Below are 27473 nucleotides of genomic sequence, written 5' to 3' on the forward strand. Positions count from 1 at the left end.
AACCTTCTGTTCCCCCATGTTTGTTTGTGAGTGATTGTTTATCTGTTCATGAATGCGCACATTAGGCTGGTTACACTGGGTTATGTAAAACCCTTATTTGTATTTCATGTTAGTTTGTGCCGTGTGCTTTTGGGTCGCCAAATAAAAGGCTCTGTTTTGCTACCAACTATCTGCTCTCCTGCGCCTGACTTCCTACAGCCCTTCACGCATACCATTACACCAACTCATCCCAAACCATCTCAATTGGGTTGAGGTCGGGTCAAGGAGGCCAGGTCATCTGATGCAGCACTTCATCACTCTCCTTCTTGGTCAATTAGCCCTTACACTGCCTGGAGGTGTGTTGGGTCATTGTCCTGTTGAAAAGCAAATGATAGTCCCACTGAGCGCAAACCAGATGGGATGACGTATCGCTGCAAAATGCTATGGTAGCCATGCTGGTTAAGTGTGTCTTGAATTCTAAATAAATCATAGACAGTGTCACCAGCACACCATCACACCTCCTCCTTCATGCTTCACATGCGTCGATCATCTGTTCACCTACTCTGCGTCTCACAAAGACACGGCGGTTGGAACCAAAAATCTCATATTTCCACCAGTCTAATGTCCATTGCTCGTGTTTCTTGGCCCAAGCATGTCTCTTGGTGTCCTTTAGTAGTGGTTTCTTTGCAGCAATTTGACCATGAAGGCCTGATTCACACAGTCTCCTCTGAACAGTTGATGTGTCTGTTACTTGAACTCTGTGAAGCATTTATTTGGGCTGCAATTTCTGTGGCTGGTAACTCTAATGCACTTATCCTCTGCTGCAGAGGTAACTCTGGGTCTTCCTTTCCTGTGGCGTTCCTCACGAGAGCCAGTTTCATCATAGTGCTTGATGGTTTTTGCAACTGCACTTGAAGAAACGTTCAAAGTTCTTGACATTTTCCACATTGACTGACCTTCATGTCTTTAATAAACGATGGACTGTCATTTCTCTTTGCTTATTTGAGCTGTTCTTGCCATAATATGGACTTGGCCTTTTACCAAATAGGGCTATCTTCTGTATACCACCCCTACCTTGTCACAACACAACTGATTGGCTCAAACGCATTAAGAAGGAAAGAAATTCCACAAATTAACTTTTAACAAGACATACCTGTTAATTGAAATGCATTCCAGGTGACTACCTCATGAAGCTGGTTGAGAGGATGCCAAGAGTGTGCAAAGCTGTCATCAATGCAAAGGGTGGCTACTTTGAAGAATCTCAAATATAAAATATATTTTGATTTGTTTAACACTTTTTTGGTTACTACATGATTCCATATGTGTTATTTCATAGTTTTGATGTCATAACTATTATTCTACAATGTAGAAAATAGTAAAAAATAAATAAAAACCCTTGAATGAGTAGGTGTGTGCAAACTTTTTGACTGGTTCTGTACACTTGGAAAGTATTGGCATGTATTTGAAAATACACAAATGCAATGACTCAAATACACTCCCATGCATTGAATCTAGGTATTTGAAATAGTTTTTGAAATAAGTTATTTTTATAGGAAATTATTTTAAAATACTTGAAAATACTTACAATAGGTTGTTTATTTGGGCCACATTATTTGAAAATACCCAAATATACAGAAAATAAGTATTTAGATATACATGTATTTGAACCCTGTGTGTGTGTGTGTGTGTGTGTGTGTGTGTGTGTGTGTGTGTGTGTGTGTGTGTGTGTGTGTGTGTGTGTGTGTGTGTGTGTGTGTGTGTGTGTGTGTGTGTGTGTGTGTGTGTGTGTGTGGTGTAACTTTACATAGAAATGTTGGAGTTTCCCAGCACCCACTGCTGTTCCAAGGAAACCCTATCTATCTGTCTCCTCCCCCTTATGTCTCTCTCAGAATACAGTACATTCTAGTTTCAGAGAGCCGTGTTTATTTTCCTATCTAAGATTTATTTCTAAGTTAATATTTAAGTATAAATGCTACTCAACATTTGTTCTCTCTCTAGCTCTCACACACACTCACTCACACACGCACAAGAATGCCACTCAAAAGTGTTGCCACCCCTTTGTACACACACACACATACACACAGAGAGAGAGAGTAAAAAAAACACAGAGAGAGAGTAAAGAGAGAGACAGAGAGATGTCATGTGCAGTCGTGTCCCAACTGTAAAGCCGGAGGTATCTGAGTTCTCTCACACTCTTCCTCATAATTTTTGCTTTCTTCCCTGGGACGGGACACGTGCAACTGTAATTTATGTCAGTATTCTCTGATCGAGCGAAGATGGTGTCTTCGCTCCAGATTATGTGGATGTTCAAGGATGGGGTGATTCTGTTCTGTACACCGTTCCTGCTCCTCCCGCTGCCTCTACTGATCGGAACCACGGTATGCACCAAATTTCTGGAACGGACTTATTCCAGGGGTCCCTATCTCCTCTTGACCCCATCTAGGCCTAGTCTTTCTGCTTTCTGCACCAAGAGTATGCTATCTAATTTAAAATATTTCAATAAGAACCTACTAGTATTCTATCGTCTTGTTAGATATTTCATGAATTATTCATTTGTACACCTGACGCATGCTGATTTTGACTTAAACATTTATTCCTATAGACCTCCCCCACACACGCACGCATGCACAGACACACAAACATGACGCATGCACAGACACACAAACACACACGCATGCACACACACACAGATGTATTATGTTCATTTATTTTTCAGAAGAGAGCACTTATTCTGCCAATTCAGAAAATGGAAATTCCTACAAATGTACAGAGGGTAACAGGGTCAGGACCTGGTGTGACAAGGGGGTGACACATTCCTTCAGCTTGCGCCAGGGGTGAACTTGGCGCAGAGCTCTCGTGTTGTCTTTAACCCTTTGTTGTCCTCTTAAGATAGAACTGCCCCGCTAAGCATCCTGGTCTCAAAGACTACACGTAATATAGTAAAAGGAAATCCGTGACAACTCAAATTAGTATGATATGTTAAATTTGGTATGGTTATTAGGGGTGCTGAAGTAATAAGGATTCCAAAACTGTATAATTACTCTTGTCTGAACACTGATTGAATTTGCGCAGCACATACACTACCAAAAAAGTTTGGGGTCATTAAAATTGTTCCTTGTCTTTGAAAGAAAAGCATTTTTTTTGGTCCATTAAAATAACATAAAATTGATCAGAAATACAGTGTAGACATTGTTAATGTTGTAAATGACTATTGTCGCTGGAAACGGCAGATTTTTTATGGAATATCTACATAGGCGTGCAGAGGCCCATTATCAGCAACCATCACTCCTGTGTTCCAATGGCATGTTGTGTTAGCTAATCCAAGTTTATCATTTTAAAAGGCTAATTGATCATTAGAAAACCATTTTGCGATGATGTTAGCACAGCTGAAAACTGTTGTGCTGATTAAAGAAGCAATAAAACTGGCCTTCTTTAGACTAGTTGAGTATCTGGAGCATCAGCATTTGTGGGTTCGATTACAGGCTCAATATGGCCAGAAACAACACTGTGTACCACTCCCTTCACAGAACAGCGCAAACTGTCTCTAACCAGAATAGAAAGAGGAGTGGGAGGCCCTGGTGCACATCTGAGCAAGAGAACAAGTACATTAGAGTGTCTAGTTTGAGAAACAGACACCTCACAAGTCCTCAACTGGCAGCTTCATTAAATAGTACCCACAAAACACCAGTCTCAACGTCAACAATGAAGAGGCGATTCTGGGATGTTGGCCTTCTTGTAAGAGTTCCTCTGTCCAGTGTCTGTTCTTTTTCCCTTCTTAATCTTTTCTTTTTATTGGCCAGTCTGAGATATGGCTTTTTCTTTGCAACTCTGCCTAGAAGGCCAGCATTCCGGAGTCGCCTCTTCACTGTTGACTTTGAGACTGGCGTTTTGCGGGTACTAGTTAATGAAGCTGCCAGTTGAGGACTTGTGAGGCGTCTGTTTCTCAAACTAGACACTCTAATGTACTTGTCCTCTTGCTCAGTTGTGCACCGGGGCCTCACACTCCTGGCATAGAAGAGGGAGGAAACATTTCCTCGTCACACCATAGGGTGTTGAAGTTCAAGTTTACATTACTTGAGCTCGACAAATTCACATCGCAGATCAATGTTTATACAATGGCACCACCAGACGCAGAGAACATTATGTGTTCATGTGCTTCAGTTATTTTGTGTGTGTTTGTGTCCTTTTGACCTCAAGAATATTTGGGTTCTCTGTACTCTTTATGGCTCTAAATAAAGTATTGTAACTGTGTGTGTTGCAGGAGGCAAAATGTGCCTATGTAATAGCTCTGATGGCAGTGTACTGGTGTACTGAGGTATTGCCACTAGCGGTGACTGCTCTCCTGCCCGCTGTCCTTTTCCCTCTGTTTGGCATCATGGAGTCCAAGCAGGTACGCTTCCCTCACACACACAAGCGTGCACACATACAAAGACAATCTCTCACGTAAGTGCGTAAAGATGTAGGATCTTAATTTGAGCACCCTGCTGCAGGAGAACTTTCCTGCAATGCAGGAAATGTAAAACTTGTAGAGTATTTGAGGTTTAAAAAGGCTTTTGAAGTTTGTAATTTCCACTTTGACTTGATTTTCCCTTACCGAAAATGTACACTACATGACCAAAAGTATATGGACACTTGCCTGTCGAAAATCTCATTCAAAAATCATGGGCATTAATATGGAGTTGGTCCCAGCTTTGCTGCTATAACAGCTTCCACTCTTCTGGGAAGGCTTTCCACTAGATGTTGGAACATTACTGCGGGAACTTACTTCCATTAAGCCACAAGAGCATTAGTAAGGTTGGGCACTGATGTTGAGCGATTTGGCCTGGCTCGCAGTCGGCATTCCAATCCATCCCAAGGTGTTTGATGGGGTTGAAGTCAGAGCTCTGTGCAGGCCAGTCAAGTTCTTCCACTCCTATCTCGCTGAGTGGCGCAGCGGTCTAAGGCACTGCATCTCAGTGCTAGAGGCGTCACTACAGACCCTGGTTTGATTCAAGGCTGTACCACAACCGGCTGTGATTGGGAGTCCCGTAAGGTGGTGCACAATTTGCCCAGGGTCGTCCGGGTTAGGGTTTGGCCAGGATAGGCCGTCATTGTAAATAAGAATTTGTTCTTAACTGACTTGCCTAGTTAAATAAATAATCGATTAAAAAAATGATGGACGGGGGCATTGTTATGTGGAAACAGGAAAGGGCCTTCCCCAAACTGTTGCCACGAATTTGGAAGCACAGTATCGTCTAGAATGTCAACGTATGCTGTAGCATTAAGACTTCTCTTCACTGGAACAAAGGGGCCTAGCCCGAACCATGAAAAACAGCCCCAGACTATTATTCCTCCACCAAATTTTACAGTTGGCACTATGCATTGGGGCAGGTAGCATTTTCCTGGCATCCGCCAAACCCAGATTTGTCCGTCAGATTGCCAGATGGTGAGGCGGATTCATCACTCCAGAGAACGCGTGTCCACTGCTCCAGTGTCCAATGGCAGTGAGCTTTACACCACTCCAGCCGACGCTTGGCATTGCACATGGTGATCTTACGCTTCTATGCGGCTGCTTGGCCATGGAAACCCATTTCATGAAGCTCCCAATGAACAGTTCTTGTGCTGATGTTGCTTCCAAAGGCAGTTTGGAACTCGGTAGTGAGTGTTGCAACTGAGGAGAGACGATTTTTACACGCTTCAGCACTCGGCGGTCCCAGCTGAGCCGTTGTTGCTCCTAGGCATTTCCACTTCACAATAACAGCACTTACAGTTGACCGGGGCAGCTCTAGCAGGGCAGACATTTGACGAACTGACTTGTTTGAAAGGTGTTATCCTATCACGGCACCATGTTGAAAGTCACTGAGCTCTGCCGTAAATCCATTCTACTGCCAATATTTGTCTATGGAGATTGCATGGCTGTGTGCTCAATTTTATACACCTGTTAGCAAAGGGTGTGGCTGAAATAGTCAAATCCACTAATTTGAAGGGGTGTCCACATACTTGTGTATATATTGTATCAACCCCTACAAAAATGTCCATTAATTATAATCCACATAATAATAGACATTTCCTGTTGAGAGATTATTTTCCTGCTGTAGCAAACTAGCTCAAAGTAAGATCCTACATCTGTATCAGGTGTGTATGCAGTACCTGAAGGACACCAACATGCTGTTTGTAGGCGGTCTGATGGTGGCTGTTGCCGTGGAGTCATGGAACCTTCACAAGCGCATCGCCCTCAGGGTTCTACTTGTTGTGGGGGTGCGGCCTGCTCTGTGAGTAGCTAATCACAGGTGTCTATCTTTATCAGTTTTTCAGGTATCAAATCAGGATTGTCTGCAAAATTCAAGACCATGTAAACCCACTGAGCTAAAGCCTAGCATTCCTTCCTCCTTCTCCACTTCCTCTTTTCTCTTTCTGTCCCCCTTTCGCTGTCCACGCCAGTCTGATGCTAGGGTTCATGGGTGTGACAGCGTTCCTGTCCATGTGGATCAGTAACACAGCCACCACAGCTATGATGGTCCCCATTGTCCAGGCTGTCCTGGAGCAGCTCAACAGCCCACAGAATGGGGAGAACCCCTTGCCCATCCCCCAGAGCCAGGAGAATGGTATGACTCCCGAGGAAAAACTGGAGAACAGTTCAAACCCACAGGACAAACTTATCATCCAGGACAATCACATTCCACTGAAGAAACTAGCCACAGAGGATAAACTGGACTCCCCAGACAAGCCAGGTCACCAGGACAACTCTCTGACTGATGGGAAGCCAGGTGAGGGGCACTGGGCTGGGGGCAGAGGTCAGAGCAGGGGGCTAGGTGAGACTGGAGTACTGCCTTCTCACCAACACACCATAATACAGTTACATGTACATGGCGATTTCAGACAAAAATAAACTTAGGCTGTATGTCTACAGGCAACAGGCACACTATAGCCTGCCTAGCTAACAACTTTGGCTGTGACCTCTTGGTTGTCCTGATTCCCAAACTTCTCTAATATATAGTGGTATTGTCTCCCCCTTCCTCTCTGTATAAAGTGGTAGTGTCCATGGTCTTGAAGGAGGGGACTGCAGCAGAGGAGCAGGTTGGGGAGGAAGAGGAGGAGAAGGAGAGGATGAAAATGTGTAAAGGCTTGACGTTGTGTGTGTGTTATGCTGCCAGCATCGGAGGCACTGCCACTCTCACTGGTACCGGACCCAACCTCGTCCTCACAGGGCAGATGAGCCAGTATGTAACACACACACACACACGCACGCACACACGCACACACGCATGGCGTATGTACCTCTCACAGACACACACCTCGCAAATATTAGTGTATATCCCATATATATGAATATAGATATGGGAGTATGAACATATCGTGTTGATCAACTGACATTTAACATTTTTGAGAAGTGAAGTTCTTAACAGAAACCCACTGTCAGACTCTTCCCTCAGAACGGTGACGTGGTTAACTTTGCCTCGTGGTTCGCCTTTGCCTTCCCCACAATGCTGCTAATGCTGACGCTGGCCTGGCTCTGGCTCCAGCTCGCCTTCATCGGCTTCGAGTGAGTGACCTGGCCAGAGCATCACAGTGCATTATTTTAACTCTACTCTCTCCTCTCTCTCAGTTCAACCATGACATGATATTTGTAAAGGTTTGCATAGGCCAAATAGGGGCAATGTCTCTCTCACTCACTCTGCTTCTTATCTGACCTATTAGTTTAAATAATCTCTCTCTCACTCAGTCTGTCTTTCTCTCACCCCCTTCTCTTTTGCTCCCCCACTCATTTCTCTTGTCCCTTTCTCCCGCTCTTCCTCTCTAGTCTGAAGCGTACGTGGGGCTGTGGTGCTGTGCAGTCAGCGAAAGAACATGCAGCGTATGATTTGATCCGTGAGGAGCATCGTCGTCTGGGGCCAGTGTCCTATGGAGAGTTGAGTGTCCTGGGGCTGTTCATTCTGCTGGTGGTGCTGTGGTTCACACGAAGCCCAGGCTTCATCAACGGATGGGCAACCCACATCTTCAACACAAAGGCAGAGTATGTAACGCACACCACACAGTGAAATACTGTACACACCATATATATACTCAACCACACAGGCTCACACACAAAACACTAGCAGGTGGAAATATACAGACACATGCACAGTAACACAAGCTTGATCTGAAGGATAGGCTACCTGAGTTGTCTTTAGACCCAGAACCTTCTGTTAGAACAAGTGTCAGGACATGGGGAACAGGAGAAAACAAACACAAACGGACAAAACCTGTCGTTCACAGAGTAAACCGTCTATGTTACATCAATAAACATGTTCTGAACTTTGACACACAGAAACACAAACTTGTGCACGTACACACGCTCTGACCAGCACACACAAAGACTTGCATAGGCACATGCACACACAGAGTCTGGGAAACATGATCTCACTAAAGTGAATGAGAGAGAAAGCACACTTCTTTATGACAAACAGATCGATGGGCAGGAGAGGCACACACTGTGTTCTCTCTTATCTGGTCATGTGACCTCCCTATCACAGAGGGCATATGTGACGTCTGTCAATCTATGAATGGGCACATCACCATGGAAACAGGTGTTGATTATAACAGAATCCTGGATCAAACTGGGGCTAAGGTCATCAAACATGCTCTGTCCATTACGTCAATCCACTCTTTATTTGTATTTGTAGTTATTAAGGATCCCCATTACCTGCTGTCAAGGTAGCAGCTACTCTTCCTGGGGTCCAGCAACATTAAGGCAGTAATATATACAATTACAAATATTACATGACATTACATTTCATAACACTTTTCACAACACATTACGTGTGCGCCCTCAGGCCACTGCTGTACTCTACTACCACATATCTACAATACAAAATATATGTGTACGAGTGTGTAAAGTGTGCGTGTTGTGGAAATGTACATGTGGATATGTATGAGTGTGTCTGTGCCTGTGTGTCTCTTCACAGTCCCCGCTGTTCCATAAGGTGTATTTGTATCTTTTTTTAAATCTGATTGTACTGCTTGCATCAGTTACCTGATGTGGAATAGAGCTCCATGTAGTCATGGCTCTATGCAGTACTGTGCGCCTCCCATAGTCTGTTATGGGGATTGTGAAGAGACCTCTGATGGCAGGTCTTGTGGGGTATGCATGGGTGTCTGAGCGGTGTGCTAGTACTTTAAACAGACAGCTTGCTGCATTCAGCATGTCAATACTTCTTACAAAAACAAGTAGTGATGAAGTCATTCTCTCCTCCACTTTGAGCCATGCCAGATTGACATGCATATTATTAATGTTAGCTCTCCGTATACAGTTGAAGTCGGAAATGTACATACACCTTAGCCAAATACATTTAAACTCAGTTTTTCACAATTCCTGACATTTCATCCTAGTAAAAGTTCCCTGTCTTAGGTCAGTAAAGATCACCACCTTATTTTAAGAATGTGAAATGTCAGAATAATAGTGGAGAGAATGATATGTTTCAGCTTTTATTTCTTTCATCACATACCCAGTGGGTCAGAAGTTTACATACAATGGTAGCATTGTCTTTAAATTGTTTAACTTTGGTCAAACATTTCAGGTAGCCTTCCACAAGCTTCCCACAATAAGTTGGGTGAATTTTGGCCCATTCCCACTGACAGATCTAGTGTAACTGAGTCAGGTTTGTAGGCCACCTTGCTCGCAAATGCTTTTTCAGTTCTGCACACAAATTTCCTATAGGATTGAGGTCAGGGCTTTGTGATGGCCACTCTAATACCTTGACTTTGTTGTCCTTAAGCCATTTTGCCACAACTTTGGAAGTATGCCTGGGGTCATTGTCCATTTGGAAGTCCCATTTGCGACCAAGCTTTAACTTCCTGACTGGTGTCTTGAGATGTCGGTTCAATATATCCACATAATTTCCCTCCTCATGATGCCATCTATTTTGTGAAGTGCACCAGCCCCTCCTGCAGCAAAGCACCCCCACAACATGATGCTGCCACCCCCGTGATTTACGGTTGGGATGGTGTTCTTCAGCTTGCAAGCCTCCCCTTTTTCCTCCAAACATAATGATGTTCATTATGGCCAAACAGTTCTATTTTTGTTTCATCAGACCAGAGGACGTTTCTCCAAAATGTACGATCTTTGTCCCCATGTGCAGTTGCAAACTGTAGTCTGGCTTTTTTATGGCGGTTTTTAAGCAGTGGCTTCTTCCTTGCTGAGCGGCCTTTCAGGTTATGTCGATATAGGACTTGTTTTACTCTGGATATAGATGCTGTTGTACCTGTTTCCTCCAGCATCTTCACAAGGTCCTTTGCTGTTGTTCAGGGATTCATTTGCACTTTTCACACCAAAGTACGTTCATCTCTAGGAGACAGAATGCGTCTCCTTCCTGAGCGGTATGATGGCTACGTGATCCCATGGTGTTTATACTTGCGTACTGTTGTTTGTATAGATGAAGGTGGTACCTTCAGGCCTTTGGAAATTGCTCCCAAGGATGAACCAGACTTGTGGAGGTCTACAATTGTTTTTCTGAGGTCTTGGCTGATTTCTTTTGATTTTCCCATGATGTCAAGCAAAGAGGCACTGAGTTTGAAGGTAGGCCTTGAAATACATCCACAGGTACACCTCCAATTAACTCAAATGATGTAAATTATCCTATCAGAAGCTTCTAAAGCCATGACATCATTTTCTGGAATTTTCCAAGTTGTTTAAAGGCACAGTCAACTTAGTGTATGTAAACTTCTGACCCACTGGAATTGTGATACAGTGAATTTTAGGTGAAATAATCTGTCTGTAAGAAATGACTTGTGTCATGCACAAAGTAAATGTAATAACCAACTTGTCAGAACTATAGTTTGTTAACAAGAAATTTGTGGAGTGGTTGAAAAACGAGTTTTAATGACTCCAACCTAAGTGTATGTAAACTTCTGACTTCAACTGTACATTTAAGGTCCTGTTTGGAGCCAATTGTTAAGTCCTTCATCACATTGTCATTGGGTTATAATTAGTTAGTGTTCAGAAAAGGATTGGAAGGCCTCTCCCCGGCCTCCCTCTGCTGCACCTCTCCCTAACTCCTAATCCCTGTATACCCCTACCCTAATCCCCTGCTGCCTCCTAACCCCACACAGTCTAACCCCCTAAAATATCCTATAGGATTCAAATAGAAAAATCCTATTACAATCCAATAGCAAATCTTATCAGATTCTGGAACCTATCCTGTAGTCCAATAGGACTGGTTCCAAAATCTGATAGGATTGTTCTATTGGATTCTTATACTGAAATCCTATAGGATCCTATAAAATACAATTCTATCAGCCTAAATCTCCCAGACACTTGAATTACAGCCACTTGTCACCTAGCCTATTATAAAAGTGCCTATTAAAATCCTATAGGAGACCAATAGGACTGGTTCCAAAATCTGATTTTTCTATTAGTCATACTGCAAATTAACTTGCAGCCTTGAATCCCTGGTAATGGCTCACATCAACACCATTATCCCAGAGACCCTAGACCCACTCCAATTTGCATACCGCCCAAACAGATCCACAGATGATGCTATCTTTATTGCACTCCACACTGCCCTTTCCGACCTGGACAAAAGGAACACTTATGTGAGAATGCTATTCATTGGCTACAGCTCAGCGTTCAACACCATAGTACCCTCAAAGCTCATCACTAAGCTAAGGATCCTGGGACTAAACACCTCCCTCTGCAACTGGATCGTGGACTTCCTGACGGGCCACCCCCAGGTGGTGAGGGTAGGTAGCAACAAATCTGCCACGCTGATCCTCAACACTGGAGCCCCCCAGGGGTGCATGCTCAGTCCTCTCCTGTACTCCCTGTTCACCCACGACTGCATGGCCAGGCACGACTCCAACACCATTGTTAAGTTTGCAGATGACACAACAGTGGTAGGCCTGATCACCGACAACGACGAGACAGCCTATAGGGAGGAGGTCAGAGACCTGGCCGGGTGGTGCCAGAATAACAACCTATCCCTCAACGTAACCAAGACTAAGGAGATTATTGTGGACTACAGGAAAAGGAGGACCGAGCACGCCCCCATTCTCATCGATGGGGCTGTAGTGGAGCAAGTAGAGAGCTTCAAGTTCCTTGGTGTCCACATCAACAACAAACTAGAATGGTCCAAACACACCAAGAGAGTCGTGAGGGCACGACAAAGCCTATTCCCCCTCAGGAAAGTAAAAAGATTTGGCATGGGTCCTGAGATCCTCAAAAGGTTCTACAGCTGCAACATCGAGAGCATCCTGACTGGTTGCATCACTGCCTGGTACACCTGTTGTATTCAGCGCACGTGACAAATAAACTTTGATTTGATATTGTGGTGGTGTGTTGTATAGGTTGAGAACCTGGGTCATTCTACCAATTTGGTGCCTTTTGAGAAGTGTAATGTTGTCAATTTTCTATTTTTTTTTTCACCTAATTTTAACATTCTGTCATAAAGAGCACATGTTCAACTTCATAAAAAACAAGTTTTCCCATCTCAAGAGGATTTGTTTTTGTAAATTACTATAGTAAGTGCTTATTAAGTGCCAAATAAAGTAAAAGGATTGACTATAGCTGTAACGGCTGTCTGTGGAAGTAGACCAAGGTGCAGCAGAGGATGTGTTCATCATTAGAATTTTAATAGAACTGGAGACCTGGTCCGTGGAGTAGGCACAGGACTGACCAGGATGGGGAGACCCACTGGAGGCCTGGTCCGAGGAGGAGGCATAGGACTGACCAGGATGGGGAGACCCACTGGAGGCCTGGTCCGTGGAAGCGGCACAGGAGAGACCAGGATGGGGAGACCCACTGGAGGCCTGGTCCGTGGAGCAGGCACAGGACTGACCAGGATGGGGAGACATGCAGGAGGCCTGGTTCTGGGCGCAGGCACAGGATAGACCGGGTCCTGAAGACGCACTGGAGGTCTAGAGCGCACGGCCTGCACAACCCATCCTGACTCGATGCCCAATCTCCCCCGGCAGATGTTAGGAGCTGGGATGTAACGCACCGGGCTCTCCACGCGTACTGGGGACACCGTGCGCTTTACTGCATAACACGGTGCCTGACCAGTACTACGTTGCCTCCTGTAAGCACGGGGAGCTGGCTCAGGTCTCCAACCTGACACTGCCACACTCCCCATGTGCCCCCCCAAAAATTTTTTGGGGCTGCCTCTCGGGCTTCCTTGCCAGCCGTGTTCCCTCATACCATTGGTCCTTCTTTCCTGCTGCCTCCACTCTTCTGAGTGCCTCTACCTGTTCCCATGGGAGGCGATCCCTTCCGACCAGGATCTCCTCCCAAGTGTAGGATCCCTTGCCATCCAGGATGTCCTCCCATGTCCAGTCCTTTCTCTCCCTGGTCCAGGATCCTTGCTCCTCCTGGCGCTGCTCCTTCCTCCGCTGCTTGGTCCGTTGTTGGTGGGTAATTCTGTAACGGCTGTCTGTGGAAGTAGACCAAGGTGCAGCAGAGGATGTGTTCATCATTAGAATTTTAATAGAACAACGTGAACACTATACAAAAAACAAGAAAACTGACAGCCAAAACAGTCCTGTCAGGTGCAAACACTAACAGAAACAATTACCCACAAACCCCAAAGGAAAAACATGCTCCTTATGTGTGACTCCCAATCAGCAACAACGAGCTTCAGCTGTGCCTGATTGGGAGCCACACACGGCCCAAAACAAAGAAATACAAAAACATAGAAAAAGGAACATAGAACGCCCACCCAATGTAACACCCTGGCCTAACCAAAATAAAGAACAAAAAACCCTCTCTATGGCCAGGGCGTTACAATAGCAAGGTTTATGATTTCTTCTTAAATCAGCCATAAATCCCCTTGTTACAGGGAGAATGAAAGCTTCCCACTGGGCAAACACTGGTTGAGTCAACGTTCTTTCCACATAATTTCAATGAAATTTCATTGACCCAACGTGGAATAGACATTGAATTGATGTCTGTGCCCAGTGGGCTGTTGTGTGCAAACAGGGAGTTTCAATTGAATGCAAGCTTCACATTTATTGATATTATTTTGTGCCTGCCTATCTATGGGTAACAGGGTTGATGTGTTATGCTCAAGCCGCTCAGTTTTTCACCAAAAAACACCAGAAAAAAGAGTAGAAACAGCTTTCCTGCTTTTGACTGATGATTTCACTATTAGATGTTCAATGTTTCTTCAAAAAATATATTTAAAAGGGAATTGTTTTACCATATTAAAATGAGAGTTCAGTTCACGTAACATGGTTGACAAAATGAGGGACAAATGCAAATGAATCACTAATCACATAGAATAAATAATGATCTTCAAAAATGACTTTGTCAAAGAAACAAAATAACCAGGGCTTTACAATGATGGTGAAACTTGGACACATTTGGGGATTAAGTGGGTTAAAATCTTCCTAGAAGTGACACAGGGTTGAAGGAGGGACATGTCAAAATGCTGAATTTGGGCACTTTAGATCGAAGTGCCCGGAGCTGAGTTTCTACTAAGCTAACATATGGGAAATGGTGCCGACGGATAGGGCTGCCGGGCTCTTAGGAAACTTTGCAGTATTTCATTTTTATGTTTTATTTCTTACATTATTTGCTCAGGAAATGTTTGTGTTATTACATACAGCTGGGAAGAACTTTTGGATATCAGAGCGGTGGTAACTCACCAGCATTACCAGCATTAGGACCAGGAATACGACTTTCCCGAACCGGATCCTTTGTTCCCCAGGGCAATTGAACTGATTCCAGAGGCTGTTCCAAAACACAGCCGAAGGAAAATAGGTACTCAGAGGGGACTTTTAGTCCGACTCAGTAGGCGCGCACACCACCCACCGCTTCCGAGTATATTACTCGCTAATGTTCAGTCTGTGGATAATAGAGTTGACGAGCTCAGGGCAAGGATATCCTTCCAGAGAGACATCAAGGATTGTAACATACTCTGTTTCATGGAAACATGGCTCTCTCAGGATATACTGTGTCCGTTCAGCCAGTTTGGTTCTCAGTTCTTCACGCAGACAGGAAAATATCTCTCCGGGAAGAAGAAGGACGGGGGTGTATGTTTCATGATTAACTACTCATGGTGTGATTGTGATAACATACAGGAACTCAAGTCCTTTTTTTCACCCAACCTAGAATACCTTACAATCAAATGCTGACCGTATTACCTCCCAAGACAATTCTCTTCGGTTACAGTCACAGCCATGTATATTCCCCCTCAAGCCGATACTACGACGGCCCTCAAGGAACTACACTGGACTTTGTGCAAACTGGAAACCACATATCCTGAGGCTGCATTTATTGTAGCTGGGGATTTTAACAAAGCAAATTTGAGAAAAAATGTTACCGAAGTTCTATCAACAGATTGACTGTAATACTCGCGCTGCTAAAACACTCGACCACTGCTACTCCAACTTCCGGTATGCCTACAAGGCCCTCCCCCATCCTCCCTTTGGCAAATCTGATCACGACTCTATTTTGCTCCTCCCTTCCTATAGGCAGAAACTTAAACAGGAAGTACCCGTGCTACGGACTATTCAATGCTGGTCTGATCAATCGGAAACCACGCTTCAAGATCGTTTTGATCACGCGGACTGGGATATGTTTTGGGTAGCCTCCATGGAACAACATAGACGAATACACTGATATGGTGACTGAGTTTATCAGGAAGTGTATAGGATATGTTGTACACATTGTGACTATTAAAACCTACCCTAACCAGAAACCGTGGACAGATGGCAGCATTCGTGCAAAACTGAAAGCGCGATCCATGACATTTAGCCATGGCAAGGTGACTGGGAATATGGCAGAATACAAACAGTGTAGTTATTTCCCCCGTAAGGCAATCAAACAGGAAAAACGTCAGTATAGAGACAAAGTGGAGTCGCATTTCAACGGCTCATACACGAGACGTATGTGGCAGGGTCTACAGACAATTATGGACTACATAGAGAGAACCAGCCATGTGGCAGGCACCAACGTCTTGCTTCTGGATAAGAACCATTCCTTCTTCGCCCACTTTGAGGATAACACAGTGCCACCGACGTGGCCCGCTATCAAGGACTGTGGGCTCTCCTTCTCTGTGGCCGACGTGAGTAAAACGTTTAAGCGTGTTAACCCTCGGAAGGTTTCCAGCAAAGACGGCATCCCTAGCCGCGTTCCTCAGAGCATACGCAGACCAGCTGGCTGGAGTGTTTACGGACATATTCAATCTCTCCCTATCCCAGTCTGTTGTCCCCCCCATGCTTCAAGATTACCATCATTTTTCCTGTACCCAAGAAAGCAAAATTAACTGAACTAAATGACTATCGCCCCGTAGCACTCACTTCTGTCATCATGAAGTGCTTTGAGAGACTAGTCAAGGATCATATCACCTCTACCTTACCTGACACCCTAGACCCACTTCAATTTGCTTACCGCCCCAATAGATCCACAGACGATGCATCACCATCGCACTGCACACTGGACAAGAGGAATACCTATGTAAGAATGCTGTTCATAGCTCAGAATTCAACACCATAGTACCCTCCAAGCCCTTAAGCTTGAGGCCCTAGGTCTGAAACCCGCCCTGTGCAACTGGGTCCTGGACTTCTTGACGGGCCGCCCCTAGGTGGTGAAGGTAGGAAACAACACCTCCACTTTGCTGATCCTCAACACTGGGGCCCCACAAGGGTGCATGCTCAGCCCCCTCTATACTCCCTGTTCACCCATGACTGCGTGTCCACGCACGCCTCCAACTCAATCATCAAGTTTGCAGATGACACAACAGTAGTAGGCCTGATTACCAACAATGACGAGACAGCCTACAGGGAGGAGGTGAGGGCCCTGTGAATGTGGTGCCAGGAAAATAGCCTCTCACCCAACGTCAACAAAACAAAGGAGCTGATCGTGGACTTCAGGAAACAGCAGAGGGAGCACCCCCTATCCATATCGACGGGACTGCAGTGGAGGAGATGGAAAGCTTCAAGTTCCTTGGCGTACAGATCACTGACAAACTGAAATGATCCACCCACACAGACAGTGTGGTGAAGAAGGCGCAACAGCGCCTCTTCAACCTCAGGAGGCTGAAGAAATTTGGCTTGGCACCTAAAACCCTCACTTTTACAGTTGCACAATTGAGAGCATCTTGTCAGGCTGTATCACCTACTGGTACGGCAACTGCACCACCCACAACTGCAGGGCTCTCCAGAGGGTGGTGCGGTCTGCCCATTGCATCACCGGGGGCAAACTACCTGCCCTTCAGGACACCTACAGCACCCGATGTCATAGGAAGGCCAAAAAGATAATCAAGGACAACAACCACCCGAGCCACTGCCTGTTCACCCCGCTATCATTCAGAAGGCGAGGTCAGTACAGGTGCATCAAAACTGGGACCGAGAGACTGAAAAATAGCTTCTATCTCAAGGCCATCTCAAGTCTGTTAAATAGCCATCACTAGCACATTAAAGGCTGCTGCCCTATATACATAGACTTGAAATCACTGGCCACTTTAATAATTGAAACACTAGTCACTTCAATAATGTTTACATATTTTGCATTACTCATATGTATTTACTGTATTCTTTATTATTTGTATTTTTTTCTTCAAGCTTTACAGAATGTACATCAATGTAAGTACAAAGATTTTACCATATCCCAACCACCCTCCTTCCCTCCCTCCATACAACACATCCACCCAACCCCCTAGTCCCTTCCCTACCTCTCCGCCCTACCTCAGTCCACCCACTTCGATTCCCTCCCTCCCATCCCATACCCTCCCTCAATTCTGTCCTCGAAAACAAAAATTCTACAGAGATATCACACCAAATAAAAATTCAAGAATACAGGGGAATGGGAATATACAAACAACTCAATACAGATTCAATATACAAAAACAAAAATAAATAAATGATCAGTAAACCTTGGACAAACTTGCTTGGACTGGATCAAATCAAATCAAACTGTATTAGTCACACGCGTCGAATACAACAGGTGTAGACCTTACAGTGAAATGTTTACTTATGAGCCCCTAACCAACAATGCAGTTTCAAAAATATTTTGATATGAATAAGAGATAAAAACAGCATTATAGCATTATATTGATGATTGTACCTATTATGTAATGACTTCTGGTAATGCCTACTGGGAAACCTTAAAGCATCTCATCATAGGGGAGCCTCTGCAAGCCATTAAAATATGTTATAAATGGTTGCCATTTTCTAAAAAATGTCTCATTGGAACCCTTAAGAGAATACTTAATTTTCTCAAGCTTTAGGAAGAACATTACATCGTTGAGCCATTGAGAAGTAGAGGGGGGCTGAGCAGACTTCCACTGGAAAAGAATTCTATGTCAAGCTAATAAGGATGTAAAAGCAACAATATCGGCATGTTTGGGGTCCAAGGAGAACAAGTCTTCTGGAATGCCAAAAATAGCTTTCAAGGGACAAGGCTGAATGCAGGTTCATTTCAATTTCACTCTATCCATCTCCTCATCCCACCACTCCTGTGTAAATTCAACATCCATTTCCCGTTCCCAAGCAGATTTCATTTTGTTGGTGGAGTGTTTGTCCAATGACAAAATACACAAATAGATCTGAGAAATTACTGCTTTCTGTCGAGGTAATAGAGTCAATATGCCATCCCAGGGTTGGTAAGGGGGTGGAGCGGGGAAGCCAGAAAACTGGGAGGAGACACAATGCCTAATTTAAAGGTAATGGAAAAAGTTGGATGGAGAGAGAGTATTTAGAGGCCAGGTTGGGAAAACTATAAAAAATTAGAAGGACTTATTACCTTTCCTTGTCCAGTAAGAGAAAGCATTATCTATTAGAGAAGCGGGGAATAAGTGATTCTTATCAATAGGACCCATAGTAGATGCAGCAGAGAATTTAAAATGTTATCGAAACTTGTACCAACTCTTAAGTGGGGAAAGCACTATAGGATTCCGAGTATAGCAAGAGGGGGATGTTGGGAAAGAAGAGCAGAGTAAAGCAGGAAGAGAAGCAGAAATACAAGAATGTGCCTCTAGGTGGCACCATGGGGTATCTGGAGCATGTAACCAGAATGGCAATTTCTGAAAGTTGGCTGCCCAGTAATAGTATAAAAAATTGGGTAGTGCCAGCCCTCCACTAAACTTGCAGCTCTGAAGTAAAGATTTACTGACTCTGGGTACCTTTCCTCCCCACATAAATGTGGCAACAGCCTAATTGATTGACTTTAAAAAAAAACATTTTGGTAAAAACAATGGGACAGATTGAAATAGATAAAGGAATTTGTGTAAACTGTTCATTTTTACAATCTCCTTCCTATAAGTGATAGTGATAAGCTACCCCATCTCTGAAAATCAGTTTTCATTTGCGCAAGAAGAGGAGCAAAGTTTGCAGAAAAAAGAGCATGTAATGAACGAGTTACGTTCACGCCAAGGTATTTGAAACCAGAGCGGCTAAGCTGAAATGGCAAGTCTGTCTGCTGGAGCTGTAGCGCTGCTGGATTGATTGGGAAGCACTCACTTTTCTGGAGATTCAGCTTGTAACCGGAGAAGGAGCCAAAGTTTACCAGTATGGAAAGGATAGAATTTAAACAGGTTACAGGGTTATTTACATAGAGTAACAAATCATCTGCATATAATGATAACCAATGTTCAACTCCTTCCCGCGTTACACCTTGGAAAGCGGAGTATGCCGTAAAGCTACTGAAAGGGGCTCAATGGCACCGGCAAATAATAAAGGGGACAGTGGGCAGCCTTGGCAGTGGGCAAAATAATCAGAACGAGTGTCATTGGTACAGACACTGGGGAGATGTATGCAAGTGACGGATCCATGAGCTAAATTTGTCACCAAATCCAACATTTTTTAAGGACAGCAAATAGGTACTCCCAGTCAATTCTGTTGAATGCCTTCTCTGCGTCTAGGGAGGTTACCACCTCAGGGGAGTTGGAGAATTGTTTAGAATAAATCCTATTAAACAGCATCCGAATGTAAAAAAATGAATATCTGTCCTTTATAAAGCCGGTTTGTTCCTGCGATGTGAGTCCTGGTAAGACTACTTCCAGACGCCCCGCTATCACCTTCGCCAGCACCTTTACATCCACATTAAGGAGACTTAGGGGCCTAAATTAAGAACAGGAAGTGAAGGAGAAGCGCTATTGAAGCCTGTGTTAGGATAGGTGGCAACGACACTTGTTCAAGTGATGCGTTATACATATATAAAAGTAAAGGGGCTAACTTGGTATAGAATTTCTTAAGTTGGAAACCCATCAGGCCCTGGAGCCTTGCTGCTCTGCATTGACTTGTTAGACTGAATAACTTCTTCAAGGTTGAGAGGAGAATCAAGGTCATCTGCAGTTTCAGCCTCAACTGTGGGAGTCTCCAGTTCACCCAAAAATGTAGTCATATTGGCAGCATCTGATGGAAATTCAGATGTATACACGGAGGAATAGAAAGATTTGAAGGTGTCATTGATCCCCATAGGGTCAGAAATCAAGCTATGAGAGGAATCTTTCATTTGGGGAATCAGACGGGTAGCAACACTGCGTTTTAATTGGTGTGCGAGCAGACAACTTGCCCTGTCGCAATGTTCATAGTAGGTACCATGTGAATGCAATAGTAACCGTTCTGCATCTTTAGTGGACAAGAGATTGAATTCAGATTGTAAGTTGCTTATATAGCTCTGGAGATGGTGTCAGGGCATATTGATGGTCTAAGTCAAGGATGGCTTGAGTTCTTCTAGTTTAGGTTTCCAAGTTTTGTTTAAATGAGAAGAGTAAGAAATAATGTATGCTCTAAGATAGGCCTTAAGTGATTCCCATAAGAAAGAATGAGAGGTTGAGCTTGTCTGATTTATTTAAAAAAAAGATCAATAGAAGTGAAGATAATGTTACAGAAGTCTGCATCAGACAGGAGAAGAGAGGAGTACGAGTTTGTCCTGATAGGACTATGTCGAGGGCTAAAGGTCCGTGAATATCTGTCAGAAATTACAATGGTTAAATATTCAGAAGAATTGACGTTTGGAAGTAACTTATGATCAATAAAGAAATAGTCAATACGAGAAAAAGAATGGTGTACATGTGAAAAGAAAGAATCCTCTCTTGCCTGGGGTTTCTGAAATCTCCAGGGATCTGTACACCCATTCTGAACTATAAAACCTGAGAAGGACTTTGACATAGCAGAAGGAGACATAGTTCTGTGGTTGGAGTGGTCTAAAGCCGGGCTAATAACACAATTCAGATCCAAATATTAAAAGATGGGTGTTCAGAGACGGGATTTTCCCCAGCAACCCATTAGTCAAATTCAACATCATCAAAATTGGGAGCATATACATTGACCAATACTACAGGTGTGTGCCAAATGGTGCCAGTTATGATTAAATATCTCCCATGACTGTCTGAAATAACATTAATAATAGAGAAATGTATTATTTTACTAACCAAAATTGCAACCCCTCTGGCTTTGGTGTTAAAGTCTGAATGGAAAACCTGACTAAACCTGGAGTTTTGTAGCCTTGTTTAATGGGTAAATGGGTCTCTAGTAAAACATACCACATCTGCTTTTAGCTTTTTCATATGAGAGAATACCCTAGACCTCTTGACAGGATTGTTCATTGCCGTAGTATTCCAAGATACGAACTTTATAGGATTAGGCCTACCTATAGTACTACTATTAGTGTTGTTAGCCATCTAAAATATTGAAATGAAAAAGGTGTGAAAACAGACCAAGCATTTGCAAAGATAACAGAGAAAACTGATGAAAAAAGCAAAGCAAAATAAAAGGACCGAAAAAGGCGCAGCTTCGGTGCATATAAACAGAAAACCTTCCTATCCTAACGCGGAGGCTCCATAGCACCAGCAGTGAAATACATTCGAAAAGGCATTCACAAAACGGTAAAGACGAAAAGAAAGAAAATAAATAACAAAGGAAAGAAAGCTCGGAAAAAGCTTGAAATTGTAGCAATGCATTACTATGCTAGCCATCTAGCCAAATAAAAAGGACCTCCCAAATGTGTAGCTTAAATGACAACCACACAAGACGGTATTAGTCATTTTTATCAGTTCAATAACGTTAGTGTTCAATGTGCAGACGAGCAGGGAAGCGGAGTGAGAATTCCACTTTCTTCTGATGAAGTGTACGTTTGACATCGAGGAATTTTGCTATTTTCTTGGCGACATTCGAGCTGAGGTCAAGAAAGATGAACACCTTGCGTCCGCAGAAGTGTAGCTGGTCTCTGCCCTGCCTCTGGAGGATGCGCTCCTTGTCACAGTAGTTGTGAAAACGGACAAAAAACACTCTAGGCTTGGAGTTGTCGTCTCCGCCCACTGGGGAAGGGGCCAATGCGGTGGACTCTATCCAGCTTCGGGGGTGATGGATCGATGGCCGGACCCAGCACATCCGTGAAGAATTCTGACATGAACTTAACTGAGTCCCCTCCTTCACATTTCTCTGGTATACCAACAACACGAAGATTGCAACGGCGAGAACGGGATTCCAGGTCATCGGTTTTGTCAATCAGCTTTTGGTTTTTGGAGCTCAGACGGACCGTTTTCTCAAGTGCTACTATGCGGTCACTGTAGTCACACAGGTCATGTTCAAAGCCGTCAATTTGGCGACCTTGTTCATCCGCAGCGGCTCAGACACCATCCAGGACGGCGGAGAAGCGGGCCAGAGCCGCATCGATGGCAGTTTTGAGCTGAGTGGCAATGGTAGCTGTAATTTCCGAGACCAGAACCGTACGGAGGTTCTGAAGATCTGTGGGGAGTGGGACCGCATGAGGCTCTGTAACAGTTGGACTGGAGTTGGCGCCATTACCATTCACGTTTGCCATCGCGGTTGAAACGTTAGTTACAGGTCTTCTGCTCCTCAGGTCGTGTGACATTTGAATAATAAAAGGGAACTTACGAACTCACCAATGAAATATGATAATAAGAAACTGGAATGCAAATTTGGAAAACTTAACTAATGCGTAGGAACCTCTTCCACGAGCTTCTTCTCTATACACATGCGAAACCAAAACGGTGTATATACTGTATTCTATCCTATTCTACTGTATCTTAGTCTATGCCACTCTGACATTGCTCGTCCAAATATCTATATATTCTTAACTCCATTCCTTTACTTTAGATTGTGTGTATTGTTAGATATTACTTGTTAGATATTACTGCACTGTTGGAGCTAGAAACACAATCATTTTTCTACACCCGCAATAACATCTGCTAAACACGTGTATGTGACAAATAAAATTTGATTTGAAATTCTGTACAATGACGGAAATATGACTAAAACATTGAAAGCCTCATAAGGAAACAAATACTGTACTCACTGTTCTTGCATTCACACACAGTAAAGGATAAAACTGTTAGAATAGCTAATGTTAGGAAACCGGAGATTCTCTGCAGAGCCACAAACTATAATTTAATGGGTTTAAAATATTGAGGTTAATTAAGAAAACAGTTATAATAGGATACTGATTGGGGTGACACAAAATCCTACTATAGGGTTGCCAATAGGAGAGAAAAAAGTCCAATGGCATTCCAATATGATTATGATAGAGGTGACACAAAATCCTATAGGATCCAATAGGATTACTTTTGATTTCCAATAGGAAAAAAGTAGTCCAACGGGATTCCAATAGGATTCTGATAGAGGTGAAACAAAATATAGGATTGTGAGAATCCTACAGGATTCCGGTGGAAAAATCACAAATCCTATAGGATTGTTTTACTAGGGCCTTACCTTCCAACCATCCAACCTCTCCAGGTTTGTGACTGATGCCACAGTAGCAGTGTTAATTGCCGTGCTGCTGTTCGTCTTGCCCTCTGAGCCCCCCCGGTACCTCTGCTTCTGGAGAACACAGAGCTTTGACACAGGTGAAACACACACACATGCACACACACACACTGTAGACACTGCTTGACATGTGTGCCTCTCTCCCCTCAGAGCCCCCTCGCGGCCCCACCCCTGCCCTGCTGACCTGGCAGGTGACCCAGAGGAAGATGCCCTGGAGCATTGTACTGCTGCTAGGAGGAGGCTTCGCTCTGGCTAAGGGCAGCGAGGTGTGTTTGTTTGTGTAACCTTGAGTGTGTATGTGCGTGCGTGCTTGCGTGCGTGCGTGCATGAGTCTGCATATGTACAAGCTTGAATGTGTGTGTATCCATCCAGGTGTCTGGTCTGTCGCGGTGGCTGGGTGATCAGATGATACCTCTCTGCTCCATCCCTCCCTGGGCCATCGCAGTCATTCTCTGTCTCCTCACCGCCATCTTCACTGAGTGTGCCAGCAACGTGGCTACCGCTACACTCTTCCTGCCCATCCTAGCCTCCATGGTACACCCACCCACACTCAACCAACCACACACACACACTTCTCTCTCTCGCTCGCTCACACACACACACTCGATTGCTCTCTCATTCTGGGATCAAGTTTCCTTTTCATAAAATTGGATTGTACTGAATAGAGCTGGTCAATAGGGGATCTGAGCCAGGCCTACTACTGAAGAGTCTCTCAGAGAGCGAAAGAGAGAATGTACGAATGAAAGAGATAAGCAAATAGCGAGAGAAGACAGAGGGAAAGAACTGAATGAGTGAAAAAGTCAATTCAGAAAGAGAGAGAGAGCGAGAGATAGAGAGAGAAAACAAGACAGGTTATTTACACTAATAGGTCACATTAGAGGCCAGACATTGAGACTGTAGCAGCACTGTGTGTAGAGCTCTCAGCTCTGTTTATTCAGTGATGAGAATCTTTGATAACTGAGCCAACACAGAGCCACACACACTTTCATTCATCCTATTCATATCCACATTGCAGGATAGTAGGCTACTAATTGTGCGTGTACTCATATGTGTGCATGTATGTGCTTGCGCACATACGTACATACGTATGTGCTGGCTAATATGTGTGTGTTCTATTGCAGTCCCAGTCCATAGGAGTGAACCCACTGTATGTGATGTTACCCTGTACCCTCAGTGCCTCCTTTGCCTTCATGCTGCCTGTCGCCACGCCTCCTAACGCCATCGTGTTCTCTTATGGATACCTGAAGGTGTCGGATATGGTGAGAGCTCCACTTTTGACCTCTGCTTCTATAGGTACCTACTATACAGTAGGAAGTATGAATAATAAGTTAATGTACTGTATGTTGGCATATATTTCACCCTACCACCCCACCCCAACTCTAAACCCCCTCCTCGCACCGTATTCTTCATCCACCATCCCCTCAACCTACCACCACCTCAGCTTTAACCCCTCTCTCTCCTCTAGGCTAAGACAGGTATAGTGATGAACATCCTTGGGATCCTGTGTATCACTCTGGCCATTAACAGCTGGGGTAGAGCCATTTTCAACCTGGACACCTTCCCCTCCTGGGCTAACACCACTACAGGAGGATGAGGGGGGGGGGGGATGACCCCCCAAAACACCATCATATGCCCCTGTACTGCAATACCACTGCTACCGATGCCAAAAAGGGGATGAGGGAGGAGGAGGAACGGGGAGTATTATCAAGAGACCACTGACAACCCTCACTGGGGCAACAGAGGGCTGGCCATGGGAACACTGGTTTACTGGTTTATTATCAGCGTATTTTATACTTAGTTTGTACAGATAATATTATTATATTATATGGTAATGAGGGAGCCATGGAGAACTCGGATGATAAATAACTTGTAAATGCCAAGACATGCTGTAATACTGTATATAACTTATATTTGTATTAATGGCAATATTGTGATATCAATTGATATTATATAAATATATTATATTACATAAAATTACAGTGCCTTTGGAAAGTATTCAGAACCCTTGACTTTTTCCACATTTTGTTATTACAGCCTTATTCCTCACCGATCTACCCACAATAACCCATAATGACAAAGCAAAATCAGGCTCAGAAAATGTATTTAATTTATTAATTTATTAAAACTAAAAACGAAGATATCACATTTACATAAGTATTCAGACCCTTTACTCAGTACTTTGATGAAGCACCTTTGGCAGCGATTACAGCCTCGAGTCTTCTTGGGAATGACGCTAAAAGCTTGGCACATCTGTATTTGGGGAGTTTCTCCCATTCTCTGCAGATCCTCTCAAGCCCTGTCAGGTTGGATGGGGAGCGTCGCTGCACAGCTATTTTCAGGTCTCTCCAGAGATGTTCGATCGGGTTTAAGTCCGAGCTCTGGCTGGGCCACTCAAGGACATTCAGAGACTTGTCCCGAAGGATCTCATCAAGGATCTTTCTGTACTTTGCTCCGTTCATCTTTGCCTCGATCCTGACTAGTCTCCCAGTCCCTACCTCTGAAAAACATCCCCATAGCATGATGCTGCCGCCACCAAAAATTACACAAATCAGAATTTCACATTGAGCTAGCTAAATAAGGCAGGTCGTGTTTCTATATGGATATAGAAAAGGTATAACATTTTAGATGTGTCTCAATTCATACCTGCATGCTACAGATTGCCGTTGTCATCCACAGATGATGGAGTCATAATCTGGATCAGAACATTCTAGTAGGGATGGGCCAGGTTTCTTCCAGATGTGGCGCTTGGCATTCAGGCCAAAGAGTTCAATCTTGGTTTCATCATACCAGAGAATCTTATTTCTCATGGTCTGTGAGTCTTTAGGTGCCTTTTGGCAAACTCAAAGTGGGCTGTCATGTGCCATTTACAGATTAGTGGCTTCCGTCTGGCCATAAAGGCCTGATTGGTGGAGTGCTGCAGAGATGGTTGTCCTTCTGGAAGGTTCTCCCATCTCCATAGGGGAACTCTAAAGCTCTGTCAAAGTGACCATCAGGTTCTTGGTCACCTCCCTGACCAAGGCCCTTCTCCCCCTGATTGCTCAGTTTGGCCGGATGGCCAGCTCTAGGAAGTCTTGGTGGTTCCGAACTTCTTCCATTTAAGAATGATGGAGGCCACTGTGTTCTTGGGGACCTTCAATGCTGCAGATATTTTTTGGTACCCTTCCCCAGATCTGTGCCTGGACCCAATCCTGTCTCAGAGCTCTACGTACAATTCCTTCGACCTCATGTCTTGGTTTTTGCTCTGACATGCACTGTCAACTGTGGGACCTTATATTGTCAGGTGTGTGCCTTTCCAAATCATGTCCAATCAATTTAATTTACCAAAGGTGGACTCCATTCAAGTTGTAGAAACATCTCAAGGATGATCAATGGAAACAGGATGCACCTGAGCTCAATTTCGAGTCTCAAAGCAAAGGGTCTGAATATTTATGTAAATAAGGTTTTTCTGTTTTTGTATTTAATACATTTGCAAACATTTCTTAAATCCTGTTTTTGCTTTGTCATTATGGGGTATTGTGTGTAGATTGCTGAGGATTACATTTGTTTTATCCATTTTGGAATAAGGCTGTAACTTAAAATGTGGAAAAAGTTAAGGGGTCTGAGTACTTTCTGAAGGCATTGAATGATAAACGCTTTTCAGTAAGTGTAATAACCAATTTAGCTAAAAACCTGACAATCTTCCAGCAAGACAATAACCCCAAGCACACATCAAAATCCACAAGGACATTGTTAATTGACAACAAATCTACAATTTGCAATGGCCATTTCAGTCTCCGAACTTTGAAGAGGGCAGTCCATAAGCGCAGGCGGAGGAC

General features: G+C 44.0%; 1 protein-coding gene across 3 annotated transcripts; it reads left to right on the plus strand.

Annotated features, from left to right (window-relative positions):
- The first annotated feature begins 1948 nt into the window (after positions 1-1948).
- Positions 1949-25301, plus strand: LOC115148937 (solute carrier family 13 member 5). Of its 3 annotated transcripts, none has more exons than XM_029691272.1 (12): positions 1949-2357; positions 4241-4369; positions 6094-6230; positions 6400-6725; positions 6989-7178; positions 7379-7501; positions 7760-7972; positions 23629-23738; positions 23809-23924; positions 24031-24192; positions 24833-24917; positions 25124-25264. In XM_029691272.1, exons 1-11 carry the CDS (start codon positions 2229-2231, stop codon positions 24872-24874), a joined length of 1677 nt encoding a protein of 558 aa, XP_029547132.1. In that variant the 5' UTR covers positions 1949-2228; the 3' UTR covers positions 24875-24917; positions 25124-25264. The 3 variants fall into 3 exon arrangements, with proteins under 3 accessions (XP_029547132.1, XP_029547133.1, XP_029547131.1); XM_029691273.1 differs by having other exon boundaries at positions 1956-2357; positions 6137-6230; positions 24780-24917; positions 25124-25301; XM_029691271.1 differs by having other exon boundaries at positions 1959-2357; positions 24780-24917; positions 25124-25301.
- The last annotated feature ends 2172 nt before the right edge of the window (positions 25302-27473 follow it).

Source organism: Salmo trutta, chromosome 15, assembly GCF_901001165.1.
Source record: "Salmo trutta chromosome 15, fSalTru1.1, whole genome shotgun sequence".
Classification (NCBI taxonomy): domain Eukaryota; kingdom Metazoa; phylum Chordata; class Actinopteri; order Salmoniformes; family Salmonidae; genus Salmo; species Salmo trutta.

What these genes read in the sequence shown, in the direction of transcription:
- LOC115148937 (XM_029691271.1), top strand. Translation starts at nt 2,229, where the DNA reads ATGTCAGTATTCTCTGATCGAGCGAAGATGGTGTCTTCGCTCCAGATT. An exon ending in CTCTACTGATCGGAACCACG is followed by an intron (nt 2,358 to 4,240) that starts GTATGCACCAAA and finishes TGTGTGTTGCAG; the next exon opens with GAGGCAAAATGTGCCTATGT. An exon ending in AACACAGAGCTTTGACACAG is followed by an intron (nt 23,739 to 23,808) that starts GTGAAACACACA and finishes CTCTCCCCTCAG; the next exon opens with AGCCCCCTCGCGGCCCCACC.